Raw genomic sequence first — 24,975 nt, forward strand, 5'->3', positions numbered from 1 at the left:
TCCTCCATGCTTCATGGTGGGAACCAGAGACTGTCCATTCACCTTTTCTGCCTCGCACAAAGACATGGCAGGACACTTTTCCTTAGTAGTGGTTTCTTAGCAGCTATTTGACCATAAAGGCCTCATTCACACAGTCTCGTCTGAACAGTTGATGTAGAGATGTTTTGCAATTTCTGAGACTGGTAACTCGGATGAATTTATCTTCAGCAGAAGAGGTGACCCTTGGTCTTCCTTTTTAGGGGCGGTCCTTGCGTGAGCAATTTTCCAGACTGACCGACCTTCAGTTCTTAAAGTAATGATGGACTGTCGTTTCTCTATACTTAGCTGATTGGTTCTTGTTATTATATGAATTCTAAGAGTTGTCAAATAGGGCTGTCAGGTGTGTACCAACCTGACTTCTGCACTACACAACTGATCTCCCAGCCGAAATTAAGAGGGCAAGAAATTCCACAAATGAACCCTGACAAGGCACACCTGTGAAGTGAAAACCATTTCAGGTGACTACATCATGAAGCTCACAAGGGTTTGCAGAGCTGTCAGCAAAGCAAAGAGTGGTGACTTTCACAAATATGAAATATTAGTCTGATTAATATTTAGAGTTATTAATCAGATTTCTTTCCGACGTAGTTTCATAGATCTTGCTTCATATATTTGACGTCTATAGTTAGTTAGTATATACACTTTACAAAGTAGTAAAAAATAAAGAAAAACATTCAATGACAAGGTGTGTCCAGATTTTTGACTGGTATTGTATGTATATATAGAATTAAATAGTAATGATACTTTACAGGTGGAAGCTTGTGAAATACTTTCATTGTTTGCTTGTCTACTTTTCTTTTTTACCCAGCTTGCTTGTAGACCCACATAGCAAGCAGGTCTGGCCCAGATCTGGTATCAAGCTGGCACTGCTGGCTGACTTCTGGCATAATAAGACATATGTCACCCAGATATGGGCCAGGCCTGCCATAGATGGCACTGTCGATGTGATGGCATGCCATATCTGGCCCGATTGTGGTTTGGTTTATGTGGCCGAGCTCATAGAAAACAGGTCTTCCCTGGATCCAGCATCAAGCTGGCACTTCTGACTGACCGGTGTCGTGGCAGAGTGTATGTCAACCAGATGTGGGCCAGGTCTGGCAATGATGGCACTATTTATGTTCCTATTTTCCTATTTTAGTTAGAAGACCCAAATGCCATGTTGCAATACTATACTGCTATGGTAGCCAACGTTTCAAATGCAGATTTGACAGGTTTGTGAGTGTACGCTTTATCCAAAACCTAGTGACGGTTTACTCGTCATTGCCTGTAGGTGGTTGTAGCTCAGGAGGTAGAGCAGGTCACCTACTAATTGGAAGGTTAGTGGTTTGATCCCTAGTTCCTCCAATCTGCATGTCAAGAGTGTGAATGTGTATGGATGTAGTTAGGTAGCACTCATTTTAGAGAAAGTGTGTAAATGTGGCATGTTGTATAAAACACACTGAGTAATCTGGGAGCATATAAAAGCATCAGGCACTGTCTGAACAGAGTTTCATCATGTTACTTTCGCACTATTATGTTCCGGCACATGTTGTTATTACATGGCTTGCAGCTCGTGGCTGCACACAACTTACACATGGCCCACATACCGCAAAGAATGACGGCCGTTTGGTGGCCCAGATCAGGTTTGCCAGAGGTAATCCACACATGGGCCAGCACAGGACCACCGGTGTGTCTGCAACTGGCCTTGTGCTGGCCCATGTACTGTCAACATATATATAAAAGGTAGCATAGAAAGGTTTAAAATATTATGTCACATTTGAACTCTGACCTCTCGTTCAAGCTCAATGCATTGATCTCAAGGTCAAAGTGATAATACAGTAATGCCATAAAGAGCATTTAAAAATGTTTCTTACTGTCATTGTTTGCATTGACAGCATATATGCATTTATGGAATAATATATGGGGATTCTTAATATAACATTACTTTGGACCTTGGACCTTTTCTTCAAGCTAGATAGAAAAAAAATGAAGGCCTCTTGTTCTCCAGCCACCTCCTCCAGCTTATCCCAGGGAACACCAAGGCATTCCCAGGCCAGCTGAGTGGAGGAGTAGTGACTCTACTCTAAGGGAGCGTCCACCCATACAATACTATTGTCCTACAAGTAAATACTGCTCAGAGTGAGCTAACCTGGTTGAGGTTTGTACTCTCATGGCGCCTCTTTTTTATAATGCATTTATGATCATGTTATTGCACTTACATGGAAGGACTCTTGGGAAAAAGAAAACACATAAATCACTTGGAAACGTTTCCATTTTATTTCTAAGATTCCAAACATGTCTTACATTTTTATGTTGAGTGATTCATGGTATTCAGTTTAATGTCTATTTACATTTCTGAAGGCTGCAATCAAAAAGTAGATTATAACACAATTAATATGTTCTAGTTAACTAAAGACTTAGTTCTGGCTTACTTTCTCTCTCAGTTCGAAGCTTTGCCACTCACAGCCTAATCAAAAATATTCCACAAGTTGGCCCTGTTTGACAGCTTCATCATTCTCCGTGTCATGCCGAACCCATCCCACCCTCTCCCCTCTTTTGTTCCTCGTACAGGAATGTGGGTGTGTTGTAACTTTCCTCACAGAAACACCTTTCAGCAGAGAAACAGAAATTATGTCAGGAATTGGAGAGGAAGTTACTGGAATGCAAACACAGTTATCCAGTTGAATGAGTCTAAAAGCAGGCTATAGAAGAGCCCAGCGGTAAAAGGCAGAAAACAGGGCAAAACTGAAAGTCAGCTGGTCTGACCTGCTGTGGTTTTCTCATACTGGTCAAGCTGTGTGTTGTGAATAATCGGGCATGGCCTTTCATCTTGAAGCTCTGGTACACTGCCTGGTAGCTCTTCCAGCGTCTGCGCTGCCACAGGGACTTTAGCAACCCTCGAAGACACCACACGGTCCTCGGGGCAAGCAGACCTGAAAGTCGTCTCCCAGGCAACTGAGAGAAACATATTACATATGAACTGTAAATACAGACAGTAAAATGAAAAGATGAGGTATGGTCCTTCCCTCCACTGCCAGACTTTTGATGGCTGTAGACAGAGAAAAGGTGAAAGAACAAAAAAGGAGGTGCAGCATGAGGACACACAGCTTTAAGGTACTGATAACATCTTCATGGGATATAAAGACCTTTAAACCCATGAGAATTCAATTGCACATAAAAAAAATAATTGTGAAAAACACACCTGGTGTGATTTCTATTCAGATGTAGTGGCTACCAGTTATTAATGCAACTGCCATGTAAGTCTGTGTACTTGTCAGTGAGTGTGTGTGCTTGCATGTGCTTCGATCTGGTTCCACAGGTTCTCATATCTAGATTTTCAACCAGGTTCTTTTAGGAACAATGTGTTCTGTTTTTTTCAATGCACTGGCTGCTTCAATGCTTTACAAAGGAGGCAGCCAAGCAGCTGAAATATTTAACCCATGTCCAACTTCATCTGTCTGCCACCAATACCCTCTGTCAGCTCTATTCTTATGTGATATTAGATACAACAACAACAACAACAAAAAACCCAAGGATGCTGTTTTCACCATGCATACAAATAAAACCCATTAGTAATGGGACTTTGTTTTTAAACTCACATTGCTTGCCTGCAGGAGCTACAGATCGATGTCTTCCTACTTTCTTTCCCAGGAAGGTCAGTGAATAGGATCCACCCTCAGCTCCGGGAGAGTTCACGTACATTGTGTATATAAATATGTGGTGCAGGTCACTGCTACACTGAAAAAAAAGGCCATGTTGGATTTACTTCATTCAATAGTGGACATTGGTTGCACACAACTGTTTTGCTTTGGCAGAAACAACTAAGTTAAAACAACACAACTTATTCATATTCAATAAACCTGTGCATTTTGTGTTGATAAAGCATAATTGAAACATGTTCAGATGAAGTAAGTTGAGCTCTTGGAATATTTTAATCCTTCACAATTTTGTCATTTTATTTCAACACTATTCAATAACTTTTACCCCAATACTACTTGGTCACTTAAATACTACATGTTGTAGCTATGATTTCAAGGCTTAATGCAGAATTTTCTGTACGTTTTTGTCCTTGACAGGTTACACCACAATAAATAGCAACAGCATACATGTGGTGTGTGTGTAGTTGTCTGCCTCTTATGACTCCAGTGATTTTCCTGCAGTTTGAAATCTTGTGTGATCTTGTGAATTTCATGAGCAACTAACCACTCTTAAGAGCAAACACTTTGGCGACAGTGAGAAGGAAAAACTTCCTTTTAACAGGAAGAAACCCCTGGCAGAACCAGGCTCAGGGAGGGACGGGGCCATCTGCTGCGACCGGTTGGGGTGAGAGAAGGAAAACAGGATGAAAGACATGCTGTGGAAGAGAGACAGAGGTTAATAACAGGTATGATTCAATGCAGAGAGGTCTATTAACACATAGTGAGTGAGAAAGGTGACTGGAAAGGAAAAACTCAATGCATCATGGGAAACCCGGCAGCCTACGTCTATTGCAGCATAACTAAGGGAGGATTCAGGGTCACCTGGTCCAGCCCTAACTATATGCTTTAGCAAAAAGGAAAGTTTTAAGCCTAATCTTGAAAGTAGAGATAGTGTCTGTCTCCCGAATCCAAACTGGAAGCTGGTTCCACAGAAGAGGGGCCTGAAAACTGAAGGCTCTCCCTCCCATTCTACTTTTAAATACTCTAGGAACAACAAGTAGGCCTGCAGAGCGAGAGCGAAGTGCTCTAATAGGGTGATATGGTACTACAAGGTCATTAAGATAAGATGGGGCCTGATTATTTAAGACAGGGGTGTCAAACTCAAATACACAGTGGGCCAAAATTCAAAACTGGAACAAAGTCGCGGCTAACGTTAATATTTATTGAAATATATTTATTCCTCCAGATATAAGAATGAATCTTTTCTTATGGACTCAAACACGTTTTGCTGAAAAACTGAATATGGAACAAGCAAAGCTTAATACTAAACAATATATATATTAGCTGTATAATACCAGTAGGCCAGCTCTAATAGTAATTTGGTATGGCTTCGCGGGCCAAATGTAATTAGGCTGCGGGCCAAATTTGGCCCGCGGGCCAGAGTTTGACACCTATGATTTAAGACCTTGTATGTGAGGAGCAGGATTTTGAATTCAATTCTGGATTTAACAGGAAGCCAATGAAGGGAAGCCAAAACAGGAGAAATCTGCTCTCTCTTTCTAGTCCCTGTCAGGACTCTTGCTGCAGCATTTTGGATTAGCTGAAGGCTTTTCAGTGAGTTTTTTGGACATCCTGATAATAATGAATTACAGTCGTCCAGCCTGGAAGTAATAAATGCATGAACTAGTTTTTCAGCGTCACTCTGAGACAGGATATTTCTAACTTTAGAGATGTTGCGCAAATGGAAGAAAGCAGTCTTACATATTTGTTTAATATGTGCGTTGAAGGACATGTCCTGGTCAAAAATGACTCCAAGGTTCCTCACAGCGTTACTGGAGGCCAAGGTAATGCCATCCAGAGTAAGAATCTGGTTAGATACCATATTTCTAAGATTTTCAGGGCCGAGTACAATAACCTCAGTTTTATCTGAATTAAGAAGCAGAAAGTTAGCGGCCATCCAGGTCTTTATGTCTTTAAGACATTCCTGCAGTTTAACTAATTGGTGTGTGTTATCTGGCTTCATGGACAGATAGAGCTGGGTGTCATCTGCATAGCAGTGAAAATGTATGCTATGTCTTCTAATGATGCTGCCTAAGGGAAGCATGTATAATGTAAACAGAATTGGTCCTAGCACTGAACCCTGTGGAACTCCATAATTAACCTCAGTGTGTGAAGAGGACTCTCCATTTACATGCACAAATTGGAGTCTATTAGATAGATATGATACAAACCACTGCAGCACAGTACCTGTAATACCTACAGCATGTTCTAATCGCTCTAATAGGATATTATGGTCACAGTATCGAATGCTGCACTAAGGTCTAGCAGGACAAGCACAGAGATGAGTCCACTGTCAGAGGCCATAAGAAGATCATTTGTAACCTTCACTAAAGCTGTTTCTGTGCTGTGCTGAGCTCTGAAACCTGACTGAAACCCTTCAAAGAAGCCATTCCTCTGCAGATGATCTGTTAGCTGTGTGACAACTACTCTTTCAAGGATTTTTGATATGAAAGGAAGGTTGGAGATTGGCCTATAATTAGCTAAGACTGCTGGGTCTAGAGATGGCTTTTTGAAGGTGTAACTACAGCCACCTCGAAGGCCTGTGGTACAGAGCCGATCATTAGAGATAGGTTGATCATATTTAGGGTCGAAGAATTAATTAATGGCAGGACTTCTTTGAGCAGTTTTGTAGGAATGGGGTCTAAAAGACACATTGATGGTTTGGAGGAAGTAATTATTGAAGTTAACTCAGAAAGATCAATTGGAGAAAAAGAGTCTAACTTAACATCAATGGTACTAAGAGTAACTGTAGATGATATTACATCTGTGGGATGATTATTGGCATTATTTTCTCTAATGATAAGAATTTTATTTGTGAAGAAGTTCATGAAGTCATTACTAGTTAACGTTAAAGGGATGGTTGGCTAAAAACATGACATTTTTGTGTTCAAATTACAAGGTAGCCTTTTTTAATTTAACAACCACCTAATTTATATTTTTCGGTATACCGAAAAAGGTAGAGGCAGCTGCTCGACTTGACTGAGATGGATGCCTTCCTCACACCACGATCCAAAGCACACGAAACTGAAATCCCATGCAGTGTCGCGAGATTAAACATTGATATATTATTGACTTACTTCACTCGAACATGATATGAACAATTTAATCTACCCTCTCTGCATATCATGTAGTTTCTACACTATATAGTTACACTTAACTTTAAAACATGAGGCAATTGTGTTAAATACACGCAAGATGCTTACATAAATCCAAGAGATGGACAATCCCTTTTTTTCAGTGTATTCTTTAGGTTGATCTCTGTTAAGTTGACACATGAGAGTGGACCCGTCTGAAACACACAAAAAGGAAAAATCATGTTGAATTTTGAAAGCTAAAAAAAATGAACTTATAGACTGAAAATCCTCAAATATTTTGATCTATATCTTGAACTTTCAATCGCGCCCTCAAACTATGTGCAGATGTCTAAATGCCCACTCAGCAGCTTCACTCAAGGAGTGTAATCCTTCAGTCAGCCACTCCAAGCTACTATAAGCTGCAAGCTTCAGAACAGGAAAAACTGAAAATCCCAAACTTTCATTGTGGACCTATTTTTATTTTCAGATTCTCTCATTTCACTGTGCCGTATCAGGACAAATCTTCAGCTTCCTTTACTAAACTTGTGCAAATTTACTATAACAGCATCCACTAAACAGTAAAAATATGCAAATGAATGTATATTTAAATACAAAAAAGTAAAAAAGAGAGAGAAAAAAGCAGAACTACCTGGTTGTCAGAGCAGCTCAGATCCCTTCGATGTGATTCAGACCAGGGTGCTGCTGTGCTGATCAGGAGAACGAGATGATCCTGATCTCTTATGGGAACCAAACTCTAAACAGTCTTTAAATATTAAACCTGCAGAGATGGAGTTTCACCGGGTACCAGCTTAAACTCTGCACAGCCAGAGGGTAAAAAGATGCCATAAACAGTCCTCAGGTTTCCCGTGTGTGAGATAGAGATTGTAACTGGATGCTTCCTCATACTAACAGACACATATATAGGTTACACACACACACACACTCTTCACTTGGGCTCTGTTTTTTCTCTTTCTTTCCTTGGAAACCTACACTTTCCCAAATAAAGTTAATAAAACTGAAAACACACCACCTACAGAAAATAAGAAGAGAATGAAGACAAAATCAGAAATTCTTGCTAATAGAATTTATTTTGTAATAAAATCATATCAGTTGCAGCTGCTATTGTTGTCCTTTTGTCCTTGGCTGAGGGTCTCTGTTACAGTTTCCTTTTTTTTCTTTCTTAGACTGAGAAACTCATTTGGAACATTTGGCCCACAGCTTGAGCATCTGTTTAACACACCTTCCTTAGAGGTAAATCCACCCGTGATACCACTTTAATGAAAATGCAGCTTTGCCTGCTGTTTCCCTTTATTTCTCCACATTCGCAACCCTAACCCTGGATATCAAACTGACCCTTTTTCTCCAGTCTGGAAACTCCAACCAATTAATCACACAAGTCTTTCATCACTGGAAAATATCAGGACATATCGTATATGTAACAGAGGTTTTATTGCATGTCGCCACTAGCCTCTGGGAATTCGATTGTTCCGTCTGATTACAAAGTCTGACGGGGTTAAAATATTGTAATCACTGACAGCATTAACACTCTGTTGAGACATGCAGACTTCAAGGAGTATGACAACCTGACCCTGCTGTCATGACAACACAACACACCTCAGACATCACTCCAAGGCTTAGACTTTGGAGAAATTTTGAGGTCTTGGTTAGCTTGGTTATTCATACAGACAATGTAATGCTGGACTCCCACATAAATACATGACAGTAGTGCTGTCATACTGTTTAACGTCACTTGTTGCAAAGACAAGAGAAAACAGCAGGAACGTCAAAGACAGATATTTGATCTACCAACCAGTAAGACCAGTAGAGGTCCTAACATGTTTGACGCCCTGGACGAACACTTCCTTTGGCGAAACACACACACACAAACATATATATGAAGAGAGAGAGAGAGAGTATGCATAGTATGCAAACACTTAACAAACAGCCATCATAATTCATCATACAATGAGAATAGGACAAATCAACAACTGACAATGGTAAATGGCCTGTATTTATATAGCACTTTACTAGTCCCTAAGGACCCCAAAGCGCTTTACATATCCAGTCATCCACCCATTCACACACTGGTGATGGCAAGCTACATTGAGCCACAGCCACCCTGGGGCGCACTGACAGAGGCGAGGCTGCCGGACACTGGCGCCACCGGGCCCTCTGACCACCACCAGTAGGCAACGGGTGAAGTGTCTTGCCCAAGGACACAACGACCGAGACTGCCCAAGCCGGGGCTCGAACCGGCAACCTTCCGATTACAAGGCGAACTCCCAACTCTTGAGCCACGATCGCCCCAACAATGACTAATTAATATTGTGCTGAACACAGTCCAAAAGATTCAGTAAGCTACATCAGTGTCTACGGTTTACTATCATAGCCAAGTGGCTAACAAACGTAAACAGAAGTTTTCACTATCCCTACTAATTAGTGTTATCTTGGTGTATCTCTGTTGTGGTCAGTGCTATCCTCTATGCTGTTGCATGCTGGGGCAGCAGGTTGAGGGTCACAGATGGCAACAGACTAAATAAACTGATCCACAAGCCCAGTAATGTTGTAGGGATGGAGCTGGACTCCGTTAGGGTGGTGTCTGAGAGGCAGATGTTGTCCAAGATAAGGACCATCTTGGATAATACCTCCCACCCACTCCATGCCATGCTGGCTACTAACAGGAGCACGTTCAGTGAGAGACTGAGATTACCAAAAAGCACCACTGAATGACACAGGAAATCATTCCTGCCCGTGGCCATCTCCCTGTACAACCTCTCCATCTAATACAATGTCAACACTGCAATAGTTACACCCTTTATCCATACGCTCTTTTCTACTCTATAATGTTCTTGTCAATTTTCTTGATATTTATTTATAATCACCTTTGTTAATCCTTGATATTTATAATTGAGTGATCTGTATATATTGGTACTATTTCTTAAATGTGTAAAATCTGTAACATAATGTATTGTTTGGAGTTTAGCCTGTTACTGTTACTATTTTTACACTTTCTTCTTGGAGCAACTGTAACCCACATAATTTCCTTAGGGATTAATAAAGAATTATGATTATGATTGTTTCAGGATACACGACCTGCCATTATCCAATGACACATCTGCTTATCTGTATCTTTTGCTCATTTCTCCTCCTCTTCTTTTCTCTTTTTTCTAAACTGAGCACCTGATGGCTTTGACCTTTTCTTGTCCATCTCCCATTGGTTTTAATTTTGCACTCCAGTATGAACAAACATCCCCCAACCAGAGGATCACCACAACATAACCTAACAGACCTACACCTTAGTTCACGGATTCACTTTGTCTAGGGTACCGGTCCGTGAGTCGTTTGGTACCGGGCCGCGAGAGTCGAGGCTCAGGCGTGAAATGTATAGTTTTCAGGGTTTGTATCGGTTTTCAGCGTTATTTTGTTATCGTTTTTATCGTTTACTCGGTTTTCCTGGGTCTTTTCACGTGTGTTATGAATAAATTTTCTTTTTTTCGGTACCGGTACTAGTTTTATTTTGTTGTATTTATCCGTGACACCTTAAAGGCGTTGTGCCAAAAAGTGATTGTCTGCCAAAAACTGATTTCCGGTATTTGCCAAAAACTGATTTCCGGTATTTGCCAAAAAGCGATTGCTCATATTTAAAGTGCTATAAGTAACTTGTTGGGCTATAATATGTTAAACATATGTCAAATGCATCCCTTATGGATGACATAAAGTCATCTTGAGCCACAAACAACATTCGTGTAACAAGATACAAGCCGCAATCAGTTTTTGGCAGCGACTTTTATATAACCTTTATTTATGCAGTAAAAAAAATCTCATTAACATTAAAAATGCATTTTGTAAGAGTAAGTTGCCCAACAGGACAGCAGAAACGGCAGCAAATATTACAATAGTTCTGTAAAAATATTTTAAGTGGGGATAAAGGACCGGATTGGTTATAATGTAAGTACAAGTTGTAAAGATACTTAAAAAAACAGATAATTTTTTAATTCTTTATGTAACCCCTTTGTATCCCCTGTTCACTGAAGTCTATTTACGAACATACGTAAAGATATTACACATAAAAAATACACAGAAACACTGGAAATCAGTTTTTGGCAGACAATCACTTTTTGGCACAACACCGGTCCATGAAAATATTGTCGGCCATAAACCGGTCCGTGGCGCAAGGTTGGGGAGATTCAAATTATAATTATAATGGGCTTGGATTTACAACATTATGAATGAAATGTGCTCTATTTTTTATTTTGCGGGTTGGTGCTCCAGCCAGCCAGAGAGTTCCCCGCCGCCCAGCCTTCTCCCTGTGCCACAAGCAGCAACCCAACCCTGAACACACCACTCCCAGATGTCCTACATGTCCACGAGATCACAATTTTTATTAACATTTTTTTATACCTGGCACGTGATCGGCAGATGTTTTCAAGTAAGCAACGGGACTGTTTTAAATCTGCAGGAGGATCTGTTGCCAGCTCTCTACTGAATCCGGATGTTGCGTTTAGATTGCAGCTGCCGAGGGCACACAGCAGAGATTCAGCCCAATGGTAGCCGCGGAGGGCGGCGTGGGCTGGACCCGTCACTAGGAGTGGTTTGTGCTCGAGTATAAATACACGCTTTCTGTCACTACAACGCCCCTGGAAACTCGGTGAGACAAACTTCTTCTCTTTAAGGCAACACGGTAAGTCTTTTGACTCCCAGGAAATCTTTGGCGTTGTAGATTCTGAACTCAGCTGAGTTTGGAGCGAGATTTGATGGCTTTTGGTCTCCTCTCCCCGATGAGATCTAAAGTTGCAGCAAGGTATATTGATTGGTGCAACTTACGAGGCGGAGAGGAGTGTGAGGTTACGTTTGTCTTGACGTGCTCGGCTGTCCCCAACTACGTAGAGAAAGCAAATTCTATCATAAGATCAATCGATATAAATAGATATGTTCTATCCCACATTATAATGTATGTCCGTATCAGAGATGAGAGTGGGTGTGGCCAGGGTGTTTGCTACAGATGCTTGTCATTATAGAAAACTGCTTATTGTAAATCCAGAGATATCTGGACTTGCACTTGACCTCTCCAACAGCAGATAAAAGAAAACACTTTTTTTTTTTTTTTTAGTTTAATGCTTTAGAACTTAGAAGATTGCCAAAAGAGTCACTACTTTGAGCAACATTTACAAAAAACGTTATTTTTAGATGCTCAACTGTTTCTCACAAGGAGAAACAAAACTTTAAATGCTACGATAAATGTTCATATTTGGATCAAACACTGCTGACTTTCTCCTTCTCCTCCTCTCTTACAGACAGACCACTCCCCACCATGTCTTTCATCCAGGCCTTCTTGGAGCAGAGCGTTTACTTGGGCATGCCCGATGATTCAGTACGTAACACTGTGGTTCCAGTTGCTAAGGCCAAACACCCTGTTTTTCTTTCTTTTTTTCGTCTCTTCCTGTGGTATGCTAGGGTGGAAAAACTGATCTGGCAGTAGAGCAGAGTAGAAAATCGCTGCGTAGGAGGTGTCGATATAAAAAGATTGAACGAGTTTAGATGTTGAAGAGAGGAAGGAAATTAACTAAAAAAAGGTGGTAGATTAATTATAGAAACATCATTAAAGTAAAAAGGGGCCTGAACTGTAAAGATTATATGCACAGAGAATGATAACCAGAGAGAGTTTTGGGAATGTATGAGTCACTGAAGCCGGAATTTGAGCTCCTCCCTTTATAAACTCTGCAAACAGAACAAAATGGTACTTCTCCTTTCACCGATTTCTTAAAGTAAGTTTAGAAAAAGTTGCACAAGTTGTAGGATAACAGTTTGGACTCTTTCATTGTTCACTTCAGTCCAAACAGGGCATCTGCCAACATTTTAAAAGCTTTGTGTTGACATCTGAAATAATAAGGGAGGAACCGTAGGGGCTCCTTTTTTCTGCCTTAATTTCAAGGATACAGTCACTGGGTTTCAACACTTTTGTAGTTAAAACATTTGAAAAATGCACCCCTGTATCCCACCTTGTACGTTCCTCTAAACTGCAGACAAGTATTTACCAAACACAATAATCTGGCACGTTTCAGGCTTTAAAGAATGAAGGAACGGTGAAGCCAGCGCTCAATTTCAACCCTAGTGGAGATGCAGCAGTCCTGGACAAGGCCATCAAGACAAAAGGTGAAGCTGAAATGCATGAGGGACGCTTTGGAGCGTGTGCGAGCATGCTTTGGTGTTGCAATGTGTATCGAAGTGTTAAGTACAGACTTTCTTGTCTTCCTTGTCAAGAATCTTAACACCCTCTGCTGGCCATCATGTGTGATTACATTCTGTTCTCTGTGGGATCACACACCAAACAATGAATGCTGAACAGTCATACTGCTGCAGAATGACAGGAATGCTTGTTTTACTCGCTTGTGCAGGTGTGGATGAGAACACCATTATTGAAATTCTGGTCAAAAGGAGCAACGAGCAGAGGCAGCAGATCAAAGAGGCTTACCAGAAGGCCAACGGCAAGGTAATGACAATTAGACAAACACGATCAGAGCAAGAAGTTCCAAAACTGACAGGAAACATTACTTCCTCTGGATCATACATTTAATCATCCGTTGATACCTCATAGCCTCTGGACACAGCCCTGAAAAATGCTCTGAAGGGAGATCTGGAGGAAGTCGTGTTGGCTCTGTTGAAAACTCCTGCCCAGTATGATGCCCAGCAGCTAAAACTGGCAATGAAGGTACGCAAACACACAGATGAGCACATTGACAGAAAAAGCTATTAGAGAGTACTTGACTACATTTGTGTAAATCCTTTCTCTGGTTTCACCATGATCTCTTATTGTTGGCACATGATGATATCCACCCACTTAAACATATTAATCCTTTGTTTTTCTAAAGGGAGGTGTCTAAAAGGTGTTTAACTGGTTTTGTGAAGCATTAAGAGACTTTGTCTCAATCCTTCTATCTGTGCATCTCTGCCTCAGGGTCTGGGAACAGACGAGGACACTCTGATTGAGATTTTAGCTTCCCGAACCAACAGGCAGATCGTAGACCTAAAGAAAGTCTACAAGGAAGGTTTGTGCCAAAGTTCAAGCAACAATCTTCAGTTTCCAGAAGCTAAAATTTGAACAACGACACAAGTGTCAGTGGGAAAACTAATTCCACTTTTGCGATTACTTTGCCAAGAATACAAGAAAGAGCTGGAAGAGGACATCAAGTCTGACACTAGTGGAGACTTCAGGACGGCCCTCATTGCACTCTGCAAGGTACTTGAGTGTGTTTTATTTACTGATCTGTTGCAGGATCTCAAAATCATTTATTCTGTCATAGCACCAGGATGCTCTAAGTTCTGAAACAACATAAGACTCCCCACTGAAGCTGGAACACTGAGCTGATTATAAAAAGCAAACTTACTCCCTAGACACACACATACAGTCACGTGTACTCTCATTTGGATATCTTACAAACTCAGTTCACATTTTAAAGATGAAAGCCACATTTTAATTAAATTTTGAGAAATGTGAAGCTTTCTTGGTGAATTCAGTGGCATTAAATAGAACATTGTTTGTGCTTACTGTGCTTTTTCAGCTTTCCAACTCTTAAAAATATCTATGATTTATTAAATTAGCTAATTAGCTAGTTTGATTCCATCAGTACACCAATCAATCTGTTTCTTCATATCGCAGGCTGCCAGGACTGAAGGAGTTTGCGAGCAGCTGGTTGACAGTGATGCCAGGGCTCTGTATGAGGCGGGAGAGGCCAGGAAGGGCACGAACTGCGCTGTCTTTATCGACATCCTAACCAGCAGGAGTGCCATTCATCTCCGTCAAGGTCTGTTTGATTCTTGCACCGTTAAGTATATATTTTTTTTAAGTCTTATCTTTAACATCTCCTTCTTAGGAATAGCACCTAATCTGTATTCTATTTCAGTGTTTGATAGGTACAAAAAGTACAGCAAAGTGGATGTGGCCAAAGCCCTTGACCTCGAACTGAAGGGAGATATTGAGAATTGCCTCACAGCAGTTGGTAAAGTCAAACCTCTGTTTACGAAACCTCTAAACTCTATTACTTTAGCATTAAATCAGTATATTCTGGATGGACTGGATTAAAACTTTAAAAATATATATATATTCACAGTGAAGTGTGCTGGAAGCAGAACTGCCTTCTTTGCAGAGAAACTCTACTTGGCCATGAAGGTACAGTATATGTGCTGCTACAGGAACAACTGAATATTACAGGGAAAATAATTCACAAGTGGATTAATGTAGAAGTACTCCTTAATTTGGATGATGCCAATTGCCATTTGAAAAAACTGATTGGCTGTCAATGTGGCTCAGGTTTTAGAGCCAGTTGTCTGCTATTTAGTAGGTTGGATGTTCAGTCCTCAGTTTCTGCATCTATATATTGACGTGTCCTTGGGCAAGCTGTTGGTGAACAATGGATCAGAATTTGCTAACTTTGGTTAATTCACATAAATGATCTAATCTGCTAAGTCGCATAAATAATAAACCACTCAGTCAGTGTCGGAAATAGGCTCCCATGAACTGGATAAGTGTCCCAGCATGAGAAACTTGAGCCATGGACAAAGGAGTCTTCATGCATTTAATACATTTATCACTGGGTGAATGTCTGAACATAGTAGCATCATAATGCTGAAAAAGGGTATTCCTTTGCCCACTGGAGCTCCTTTTGACATGTTTGATCTCAGTTTTTACTAAACAAGATAACTAGGTGGATGTTTTTAAGTTACAAACTGACTTTCATTTAGTCAGTTGCATAGATATAGAGAGTAAATCCCCTATAATTTGTCCAGTTCTTGAAGTTCTGTAGCAAAACAGCTCTTCGCTAAATAGAAATAGTCAAATCTAAAACCTTTTACTTTTAAAAATTCCCATTAATCTCATATTTCTGTTATCTTTTCCACATATAATGTAATCAATGGTATGTTTAAATATAAATGTTTCATGACTGGCTCTTTTCTGCCCTTCAGGGTAAAGGTACCCGCAAGCCTATCTTGACCCGCATCATGGTGAGCCGCTCTGAAATTGACATGAAGCGGATCAAGGAAGACTACAAGAAGAATTATGGCAAAACACTCTACCAGGACATTCTGGTGAGCAAACATCTAAAAGTTAAACCCATTCCAGATGTTCAGTTTTGAATGGATTGTGCATATGACGGTACAAAAATGTCAAAAGAAAACGTAAAGATTTATGGATTAAAAAAAAAACCTTGTATTTTTCCCCATTTAGGATGACACCGCAGATGATTACGAGAAGATTCTGCTCGCTCTCTGTGGGGGTGAAAACTAACAGCCTATCGCTGGGATCAAAGCTCATACAGCAGAATATCCATGCCAGTGTACAACTGTGGAAAATCGCCTGTTATCTCTTAAATACATAATGTGCCTTTTGTGCTTGTGGAGACCTGACAAGACTGTCTTTCTTTGCAAGACGTCATGATAGTTAGATGATATTGGCAATGAGCGAATACTAACCTGGAGTTGGCAGGGCAGTGCAGATAGGCCGTTTCCTTTCTGAGAAATCCTTTTTATTTCAGCGCAGATCTCATAGCATTATGCCAGAAGATCTATGTTCTAGACAGACTTTGCTTGCACTTACTAGGTTCTATAACTAAAGTCCAAAGAGAAGCTGATGTGATCACAGTGCAGCTCATGTATCCAGATCACCACATGCCAATAGCTTAATGTTACCATTGCTCTTGAAGGAGATTTGATGTTCTGCAAATAAAAGCTTTTTTTACTGAAGTGGTCTTGATTATTTATAAATTCATACAACACATATCAGACATGAGAACAAATAAGTGGTCAAGGTTTACATGCATACATTATGGGTGTGAATGTCTTTGAATTGTTATTTTTCCAGGGTGGAAGGAGTTGTGCTGAAGGTTCTACAATGTCTTTAACTGGACAAGGCCTATTGACTTGATCGTGATTGACAACTAGTAGTTTACTTTTGCCAGCATAAACCAGATTTGTTAGACCTATTTCTAAAGGGAGGGGGGGGGGGGAACCCTGATAATTTATCATTGGTTATGAAAATTATACATAAGTACAAGTTATTTGGATATATCAACACTTTACCAAGGTCTGGAAGAAGACCCAAACTGTCACCCACAGATGACAGGAAATTGGTTAGGATGTTTAGGAACCACCAAGGGTCAAGCTTGTCATGAAATGGAAACCGCTGGAATGCCAGCGTCACACTCCTAAGTGAAGTGAGTTTTACATCACCATGAACTACAAGGGTGCCCACCAAAACAACCCTTGTTCCAGAATTGACAACCTCGAATGAAATTTGCAGCTTCCCACACGGACAAGCCAAATGTCTTTTGGAGATGTTTTATGATTGGATGAGAAATGAGCTTTCAGGCCATAATTACAAGATATCTGTTTGGAGGAGTAAATGTGAGGATTTCAAACCTAAGAGCATGATGGTGGTGGTGGCATCATGCTCTGATCTAAGTCATTAAATATGTATTCTGTGCAATAAATCCACTTTGTAAAAAGAAAAGTTCAAAGAAATTATTAAAATTTTCATCTAATCTAAAAAAAAAACCCCAAAAAACCAAAAAACTGAATTTCTCGGAGGAACCCAGCCAAGGGATTAATAAAGTTTCATCTAAAAGCCCAAATTTCCATGACATACATTTCCATGACATTTTATATGATGTTGCCAAATATTTACACATTGGTAGTATGAGTACAATATGAATACATTTAAAATGAGTCTCTTAAGTCCATATAACGTGTTTTCCCATCATGTGCTATATAGAAATGCTGGTGTTGATTTGAAAACCGAGCCAGATGCAGAAAGCGTGTTCAGCCGTTATGTGATTACTAGATGGGTAGTAATGAAAATATCTTGCGTGGTAATTGTAAAAAAAAATTTTAAAAATAAAAATAAAAATATTTAACCTCCTAAGACCCGAACTCTTGCATGGCATGCATTTTTTTTATTTTTCTTTGATATTTGGGCATATTGGGGCCCGATGAATGTAAAAACAAAGAATTACCAGATATTTTTTTTTACCTTATTTTTGTTTTTATGAAAAATAAGAGCCACATATGAGGATATTAGTTTAAAATTTTGATAGAACAGTAGCAGTATAATGTCCTCGTAAGTGGATATCAGGCCCTTGTAGAGCAGAATTGAGTATTTTGGTCTAAATAACCCAAAATGTGATGTCCACATATGTGGACGCCAGGTCCTAGGAGGTTAAAAGCCGGTATATATCATTTCACGTCAAAAAACAAGTTTAAATGATGGAAGAAACTATTCTTGGTTTAGCATCGCAGAAAGGGGGATTGTTTGGCCAGAATCTGGCAACCTCAAAGCTCATCCCGACTGGAAACAAGCGGAGCACCCTCTCCGGTTAGCTGGCACAGAGCTAACTAACTTTCCTTTAAGTATGCTTTAAGATTTTGCTTAGAACAGACGCTGATATTTTTCTAGTTACTTCCGGGTCAAAATAAAATTCCAAAAATAATACTGGACTTCTGATGAAATATGTTTTAAGCTAATCGCTTGAGTACGTTTAGCTTGAGAGCAAGCTAGCTTGCTAACGGTAGCCAGGCAACAAACTTAAATTGTGCACCTGTAGTGAAATGTAAACGATGCAAAGTCGTGTTTGAGTTGTGATGCAGGGTAAACGATGAACCAGATGCAATGACAACAGTACTGAACATGATTAGCACGAGTCATTGACTTTGAGGGGGCACTCGTTAGCTGGGGCAACGTTGCTGGTAACTGAGCTGGGCAGAGAAGCAATAAAGCAGCAGTGAAGACCCAGCCTTTTAAGGCTGCCTGTATGAGCTGTGGACGTTCACTGTAACAACCTTTAATTTCACACTCTGTCTTTTATTTCAGGCCTGCGCACCTGGAACAACCAGTCCATTTGAGGGAGTCCCCTTTAATCAAAACAATGACGGTGACCTGACCAATGGACCAAGCCAGTGTCTGCTCTACCACAGGGTCACGTTTGGGGATAGATCATGAATGACAAACTAGTGTTCTTGGGCCTGCTGTACTTTGTCCAGGGCATTCCCTATGGTCTCCAGTCATCGTTGCTTCCTGTATACCTGCGAGGAGCTGGGCACTCTCTCACACGCATCGGTTTTACCAAGATCCTTTACTTCCCCTGGGTACTCAAAGTCCTCTGGGCGCCTTTGGTGGACCGAGTTGGTACTAAGCGTCGCTGGCTGGTGGGAACAGTCTCTGGCCTTGCTCTAACATGCCTCTCCAGTGCTGCCCTGGCCCCAGAGGCACATATTTGGGGTGTAGCTGGAACCCTGCTGGCAATGAACACCTTGGCCTCTGTTCAGGACATTGCTGTAGATGGAGCTGCAGTGGGGTTGTTAAAAGGACGTGGGGAGCTGGGCCTTGGGAACACAGCACAAGTTGTAGGGTATAAAGCTGGGTCAGTGTTTGCCGGAGGTGGGCTGCTAGCTGTGATTGACGTGGCTGGATGGAGCTGGATGTTTATGCTGCTGACATTTGTGTATGCTGGTGTAGCCCTGTTTGTGTGGGGGGCCCCTGTGTTGGATGATGAGACTGTGAGGGGCCAGCAGGCAGACGGCAGCAAAAAGGGAGGGCAGGGAGCAGACGCTGTACGGCCATGGAGGGTGTGGAGGAAGCTGCTGGCAGTGCCTGGCACACCTTGGACAGTTCTCTATGTGCTAACATACAAATTGGGTAAGTCTGATTATTATTCAAGCACTGGTTTAAGTTTAGGTAAAGTGATCTGTTGTGATAAATGTTCGCTTATTTTCCAGAAGGGCAATAATGCTCAGTATTTATTGTCAATGTAGTTATAGATTTGTTTTTTAATTGTTCTCTCATAGTGTATATATATATATATTTTTTTTTTAAAGCAGAATTTTCCTTTTTTGATATTTTCACTTATACACTTAACTGGCCACTTTATTAGGAATGCCTTGCTAGTACGGCTGCCACAAGCGATTATTTTGATAGTCGACTAGTCGCCGATTATTTTTGCAATTAGTCGACTAATCAGATCATGCATCCATTGAACGTAAAACGTACAGCTTATTGCACCAGCATGCATCTGCTCTTATATAAATATCATTAGCTTGCAGGGCTCTAGACTAACTTTTTGCCATGGGCGTACCGGTACGCCTAACTTTTTAAAGTTAGGCGTACACAAATTTTATAATAATTTATATAATATAATGTGTTTTTCTGGATACACTGTGCTTTTTCAGCTTTTCAGAAAGGATTACTTCTAAAACAAAAGTGTTTGACTGTAAAATATTTGTTGTTTAGTGCTTCAGAAAATATGAGAAACTGATCTAAAAAGGTTTCTTACATCACACAAAGGAGGGAAACCCCATAAAATGTGCAGATTTTAATAGTGGTTGATTTATATTGCTAACTTGAAATGAATAAGTCACATGTACTAACAACACATAAAACCAGAAGTTTAAATTTCACAAGGGATATCCAGAACTTGTGCATAAATAATAATAATAATAATTAAGGAAAAATTATATTACACTGATGCATCACTAAAAATCAATCAGTGTCTCACTATTTCAAAACTATTTTTACAATAAATCTAAAAAAGTTTGACTAATTATAGAATGGATTCAGAACAATTTTGACAAATCTTCAAGGAGCAAATTCAGATTCAGAGCAGAATGTTTTTGGGTTCCCGCCACACAAATGTAAAGACATGATGCTTTCCCTTTTTCTACATCCTGATAAAGTAAATATTTTTGAGTGCTGGTTGTAAAAAACAAAACAAAAAACCCACCAAACAAACAAAGAAAACCCAAGCCATATTTTACTGCAGTCAAAGCAATTAAACAGTGGCAAAAAGGGAAAATCTGAGTAAATGAGTGGTAACAACGATGCTGCAGACATTAAAATCCTTGAACTTTAATGCACCTCGTGAGGAAAAAAAAACAAAACACTGGAGATCATATTAGTTTTGATCATCGGTATCTTATAGAGATTACACTCATAAACAGTGACACAGGAATTTATTGTTTATTACAGTATGGCACATTTTTTTCAGCGGTCAAGCGCAACTTAAACGTATAGCAGCAAATTTCTACAGAAAACAGTAAAATCCTTTCAGTCCACGCACTCCGTGGGTGATGTCTGTGCATTACTCACATTTTAATCTGTCATCCTCTGTGCTGAACTGTTCTGAGTTGCATCAACTGAGCAATAACCATGTTAGTCATAATAAAGTAAACACTGTTATTCACAAAGCCTCAGTCGCTGACTTACACCTGGAGATGTCATGAAAGATTTGCAGTCAACTGGAGCAATAACGCAGAAATTCACTTGTTACATTCTCATCATAATGAAATAAAAGAAACACTTTACGCAGGCCCGTCATGCAGTTATCCTGTCCCTGATGCCAGAGTTTGTCATGCGCTACAACTAAGTGATAGTCTTTGCGTCTCTTTAGGAATTAATTAGTTCAATGGGGCTAAGTGACTCAAAGTTCTGTCTCTTGATTCTGTGGGTCAGCCGTGCGATAAAGCTCAGGATTCGTACTTGGACAACAGTCCTCAATACGGCGTCACTCTCCAGTCTTATTTATTATTTGTGTTCTTATTAAAGCGAGAGAGGGACACGTGTGGTTTAGGTTAAACATCGAATACCAGGCTCACAGTCATTCCATCTAAGTACATCTACCTGTTGAACTTATATGGAAATAAAATTAAAATCAAGAACAAGCTGGCTGGGGATATCACATCTACACATCACAACTCATAATGACATAGGCTGCATAATACGCACATCCTATACTAATAATATCTTTAACAATATCATCAATAGCTAAACATATTTTGTCTCATATCTTCGAGCATAGTATTGTGGGATCAATTAGAACATCCCGCTATGATTAAACCGAGTGAGGAAAATCTTTCAAGATGAACATAAACACACGCACACATCAAGGAGGACATGAAGGATGAGAGAATAAGCGCGAGAAGAAGAAAGGATAAGTGAGAAGGAGACGGCGCAGACAATAAAAGAAAAGGTGAAAAAACTAAGAGCAAAACAGAAGTACCAAATAAAAAAAAGAAAGAAAAAAAACAGCATCAGGACAGGGCGGCTGTAAATCAATCGTTAGGGACGAAGATAGAACAGTGAGTTGAATAAGGGAGAAAATACTATAAATCAGAACATAATAAAGTAGATAAGTAGATTAAAGATAAACCGAAAGAGAATAGGACAGGGAGGATAGGAGACGGCTAGAGAACACGAGGAACTTAGGAGGAGGAAGACTGAAATACGAGAGAGAGCAATGAGATATTTAAGAGGAAGGATTAGTGAGAGGCAATGAGAAGTGAGGAAAGAATAGTTGGCCAGGCTCAAAAGTAATTAAGTATATAACAGGACGAGAGCAGAAAGACAAGGAGTGATATGTCAAAACAACATTTAAATACAAATTCATGACGGACACGATACAGCATGAAAATGAACGCTGCTGTTCGTGAGGTTTTCCTGATCTCTACGTGTAGGACAGGACACGTGCCACTAATAAGTACGAACAGGTTGATTGCTAGCGAGATGTGAACAGAATCGATCCCGCGGTGAGGGGTACGCATGGAGGTGAGTCGATAAATCTCGTGTACTCTTGCTCTCAATGGCTACTAATCGAGAATAGAATGTTGGTATATATGGGTTGTGAGCTTTCATACAGATAACATATGAGATTGCATCTGTGGAACCTAAATAGACACCTTACTTTAAAAATGCATGATTCAGAGAGCCAATTTACATCGTATTACATGAAATGCTTCAGTATTATCGATTGATCTCCCTCACCACACCTCTCTTTAGCTCTCTCGCACGGCATGTGCAGCTCACACGTATGCAAGCGCCGAAAAACTGTAGCAGGTGAGAAGATGATGCCTTACACGCGACCACCGTAAACCAGTAGATTTGTAAGCTACTTTAAAGTCACTATCGAACAGTGAACAGTAATAAGGTTGGAACAATGTAATTCATAGTACAGAAGACGCCCGCACGAATGGTAATGATGGGACATAGGATTTTATACTGTTGTTTTTTATCTTTCCTATGTTTTTTTGCTACCTGATATCCGATAGCTATGCCACTTTCGTTAAGTTCCCAGCAACACAAGCTCTCCAGCTGGTCAAGGTGCAACCAACTATTGTTTTAATTTTTTTTTTCACTTTCGTGCTGGAACAGTGCGCGAAACATAGAAAGCTCACGACACGGGGGCGGGGTATTCTTGGTCTATCCCTCCCTCTTTCATACAGGATAGCTAGGTAGTATTACTGGTTGATCTTTTGCGGGCACTAACACAGTGACTGAATCAGGGTGTGGCTGGCCCCTATGCAATTGACAGTCCGCACAAACAGAATAACAAAATCTGAAAGGATAACATGAGGCTGAGACGGTGCGTTATCATTACTGCATAGAAATGTATCAAAACAGTTTCCAGCTGAACCTCACGTGGCACTATGGATAGGAGAATAAGAATGAAATAAAAACATCGCCATCATATGGAACATCAAAGAGTAGATCATAGCTATTATTTCAAAAGATTTAATGAACACCGTAGGTTAGATCTGGAGTTTCGGTGGGGAGTTTGTGTAGATAAACTCAGTCCGTCTCATCACCTTTGCTATGCTAAAATACAAAAGGAAGCAATTCTCCCATGGGGGCACACATCACCAACAACACCCAGGAGATTCGACATTTTCTCAAACACACCTCAGCAACACTGGTCAACATACTCTTCTTTGATTACTTAATCAAGCTTCTCTTGGTTACTACCTTGGTATGTTTCATTCAGCGTGTAACCAAACTATACTATTCTCAGCCAACCGATTTACTCAGGAACAAATAAATACTAAAAAAAGCCAAACAAACATTTTTAAGTTACTTAAGTGACATATAATACATGTTTAACTGAGTAGCGAAAGACCGGTGTTGAAAACGATTTGCGGGAGTCGGTGTTCTCACACTCTATGAGCCTTGAACCCCGGCTACGATCGAGCTGGTGGTGAACAGACGTCTCCGAAAACGTTGGAGCGCTTTTGAAAAATATTCCTTGATAACTAACATAACATATTGAGGTTTACACAGCACATTCTCGCCTGAAATATTGTTAACTCTTTATTTTGTGACCCAAAAAGAATAATAAGAGTAATATTAAAACTAACTAGCTGCCGCTGGCAGCTGTGCTATGAATTCTGGGACACAGCTCCTTCTTCTTCGGGGTTTAACGGCAGCTGCATTCCAAAATTGCAAATTCCAAAAAAATTCAATTATTTGTCACACACACACAACCATACACAGTATGACATGGGGGTGAAATGCTTGTAGCTGTACAATGCCCGACCATTAAATGACAGAAGAAAAGTTTTACAATATTTACAATTTACAGTTTACTACAAAAATTTACAAATTAACTTAGGAATTTACAGTAAAGAATGTGCAAATAGCAGAAGAGATTATAAAGATAAGGATTATAAATTATAGGAATTATAGGATTATAGGAAATGTGTGGTGACGTGTGTGGGAGAGTCCAGTCCTACACCTGGTTCAGGCCCCGAATAGCCTGGGGGAAGAAGCTCCTCCTCATTCTCTCTGTTTTGGCCTTAAGGGAGCGGAAGCGCTTCCCAGACCTCAACAGTGAGAAGAGTCCATTGTTGGGATGGGAGAGGTCCATCATAATCTTCCTAGCTTTGGACTTGCACCGCTTGGTGTAGATGGACAGCAGGTCAGGGAGCTCTGATTGAATGATGCGTTCTGCCGAGCGCACCACCCTTTGCAGATCTCGTCTGTCCTGCTTGGTGCTGTTCCCAAACCAGGTGCAGATGTTTGCCGTCAGGACGCTCTCGATGGTGCAGGAGTAGAAGTTCTTGAGCACCTTCAGTGGCAGATGGAAGTCTCGGGCAGGGATAGCTCAGTAGGTAGAGTGGCGGCCCCATGATCGGAAGGTCGGGGGTTCGATTCCCCTGAACGGTACCCTGAGGTACCCCTGAGCAAGGTACCGTCCCTACACACTGCTCCCCGGGCGCCGACTGGGCTTTTCCTTAACTTTCTAGGGGAGAATGTTTCTTTGCTTTGATGTGACAGGACCATGACAGGTCCTGAGTGATGTGGACACCCAGGTACCCCTGAGCAAGGTACTGTCCCTACACACTGCTCCCCGGGCGCCCAATGGGTGCCCACT

General features: G+C 40.6%; 2 protein-coding genes across 4 annotated transcripts in view; both read left to right on the plus strand.

Annotated features, from left to right (window-relative positions):
- The first annotated feature begins 11,334 nt into the window (after positions 1-11,334).
- On the plus strand, positions 11,335-16,528 carry anxa1a (annexin A1a). The gene is made up of 12 exons (XM_005922767.2): positions 11,335-11,471; positions 12,085-12,161; positions 12,853-12,943; positions 13,186-13,280; positions 13,386-13,499; positions 13,746-13,836; positions 13,948-14,027; positions 14,448-14,592; positions 14,692-14,787; positions 14,899-14,957; positions 15,752-15,874; positions 16,014-16,528. The coding sequence occupies exons 2-12, from the start codon at positions 12,102-12,104 to the stop codon at positions 16,071-16,073; spliced, it is 1,014 nt and encodes a 337-aa protein (XP_005922829.1). The 5' UTR covers positions 11,335-11,471; positions 12,085-12,101; the 3' UTR covers positions 16,074-16,528.
- Positions 16,529-18,055: 1,527 nt separating this feature from the next.
- Positions 18,056-24,975, plus strand: part of mfsd3 (major facilitator superfamily domain containing 3) — a 63,031-nt gene continuing 56,111 nt past the window's right edge. Inside the window, exons 1-2 of one of the 3 annotated variants that reach the window (XM_005922769.3) lie at positions 18,056-18,155; positions 18,651-19,475. In XM_005922769.3, the coding sequence (XP_005922831.1) occupies positions 18,776-19,475 (700 nt within the window). In that variant the 5' untranslated portion in view covers positions 18,056-18,155; positions 18,651-18,775. Of the gene's footprint in view, positions 18,191-18,650; positions 19,476-24,975 lie in introns of all 3 variants that reach the window. The other 2 variants (XM_005922768.3, XM_042221206.1) reach the window with 2 other exon arrangements.

Source organism: Haplochromis burtoni, unplaced genomic scaffold, assembly GCF_018398535.1.
Source record: "Haplochromis burtoni strain Fernald_Lab_line unplaced genomic scaffold, NCSU_Asbu1 Contig_62, whole genome shotgun sequence".
Lineage (NCBI taxonomy): Eukaryota > Metazoa > Chordata > Actinopteri > Cichliformes > Cichlidae > Haplochromis > Haplochromis burtoni.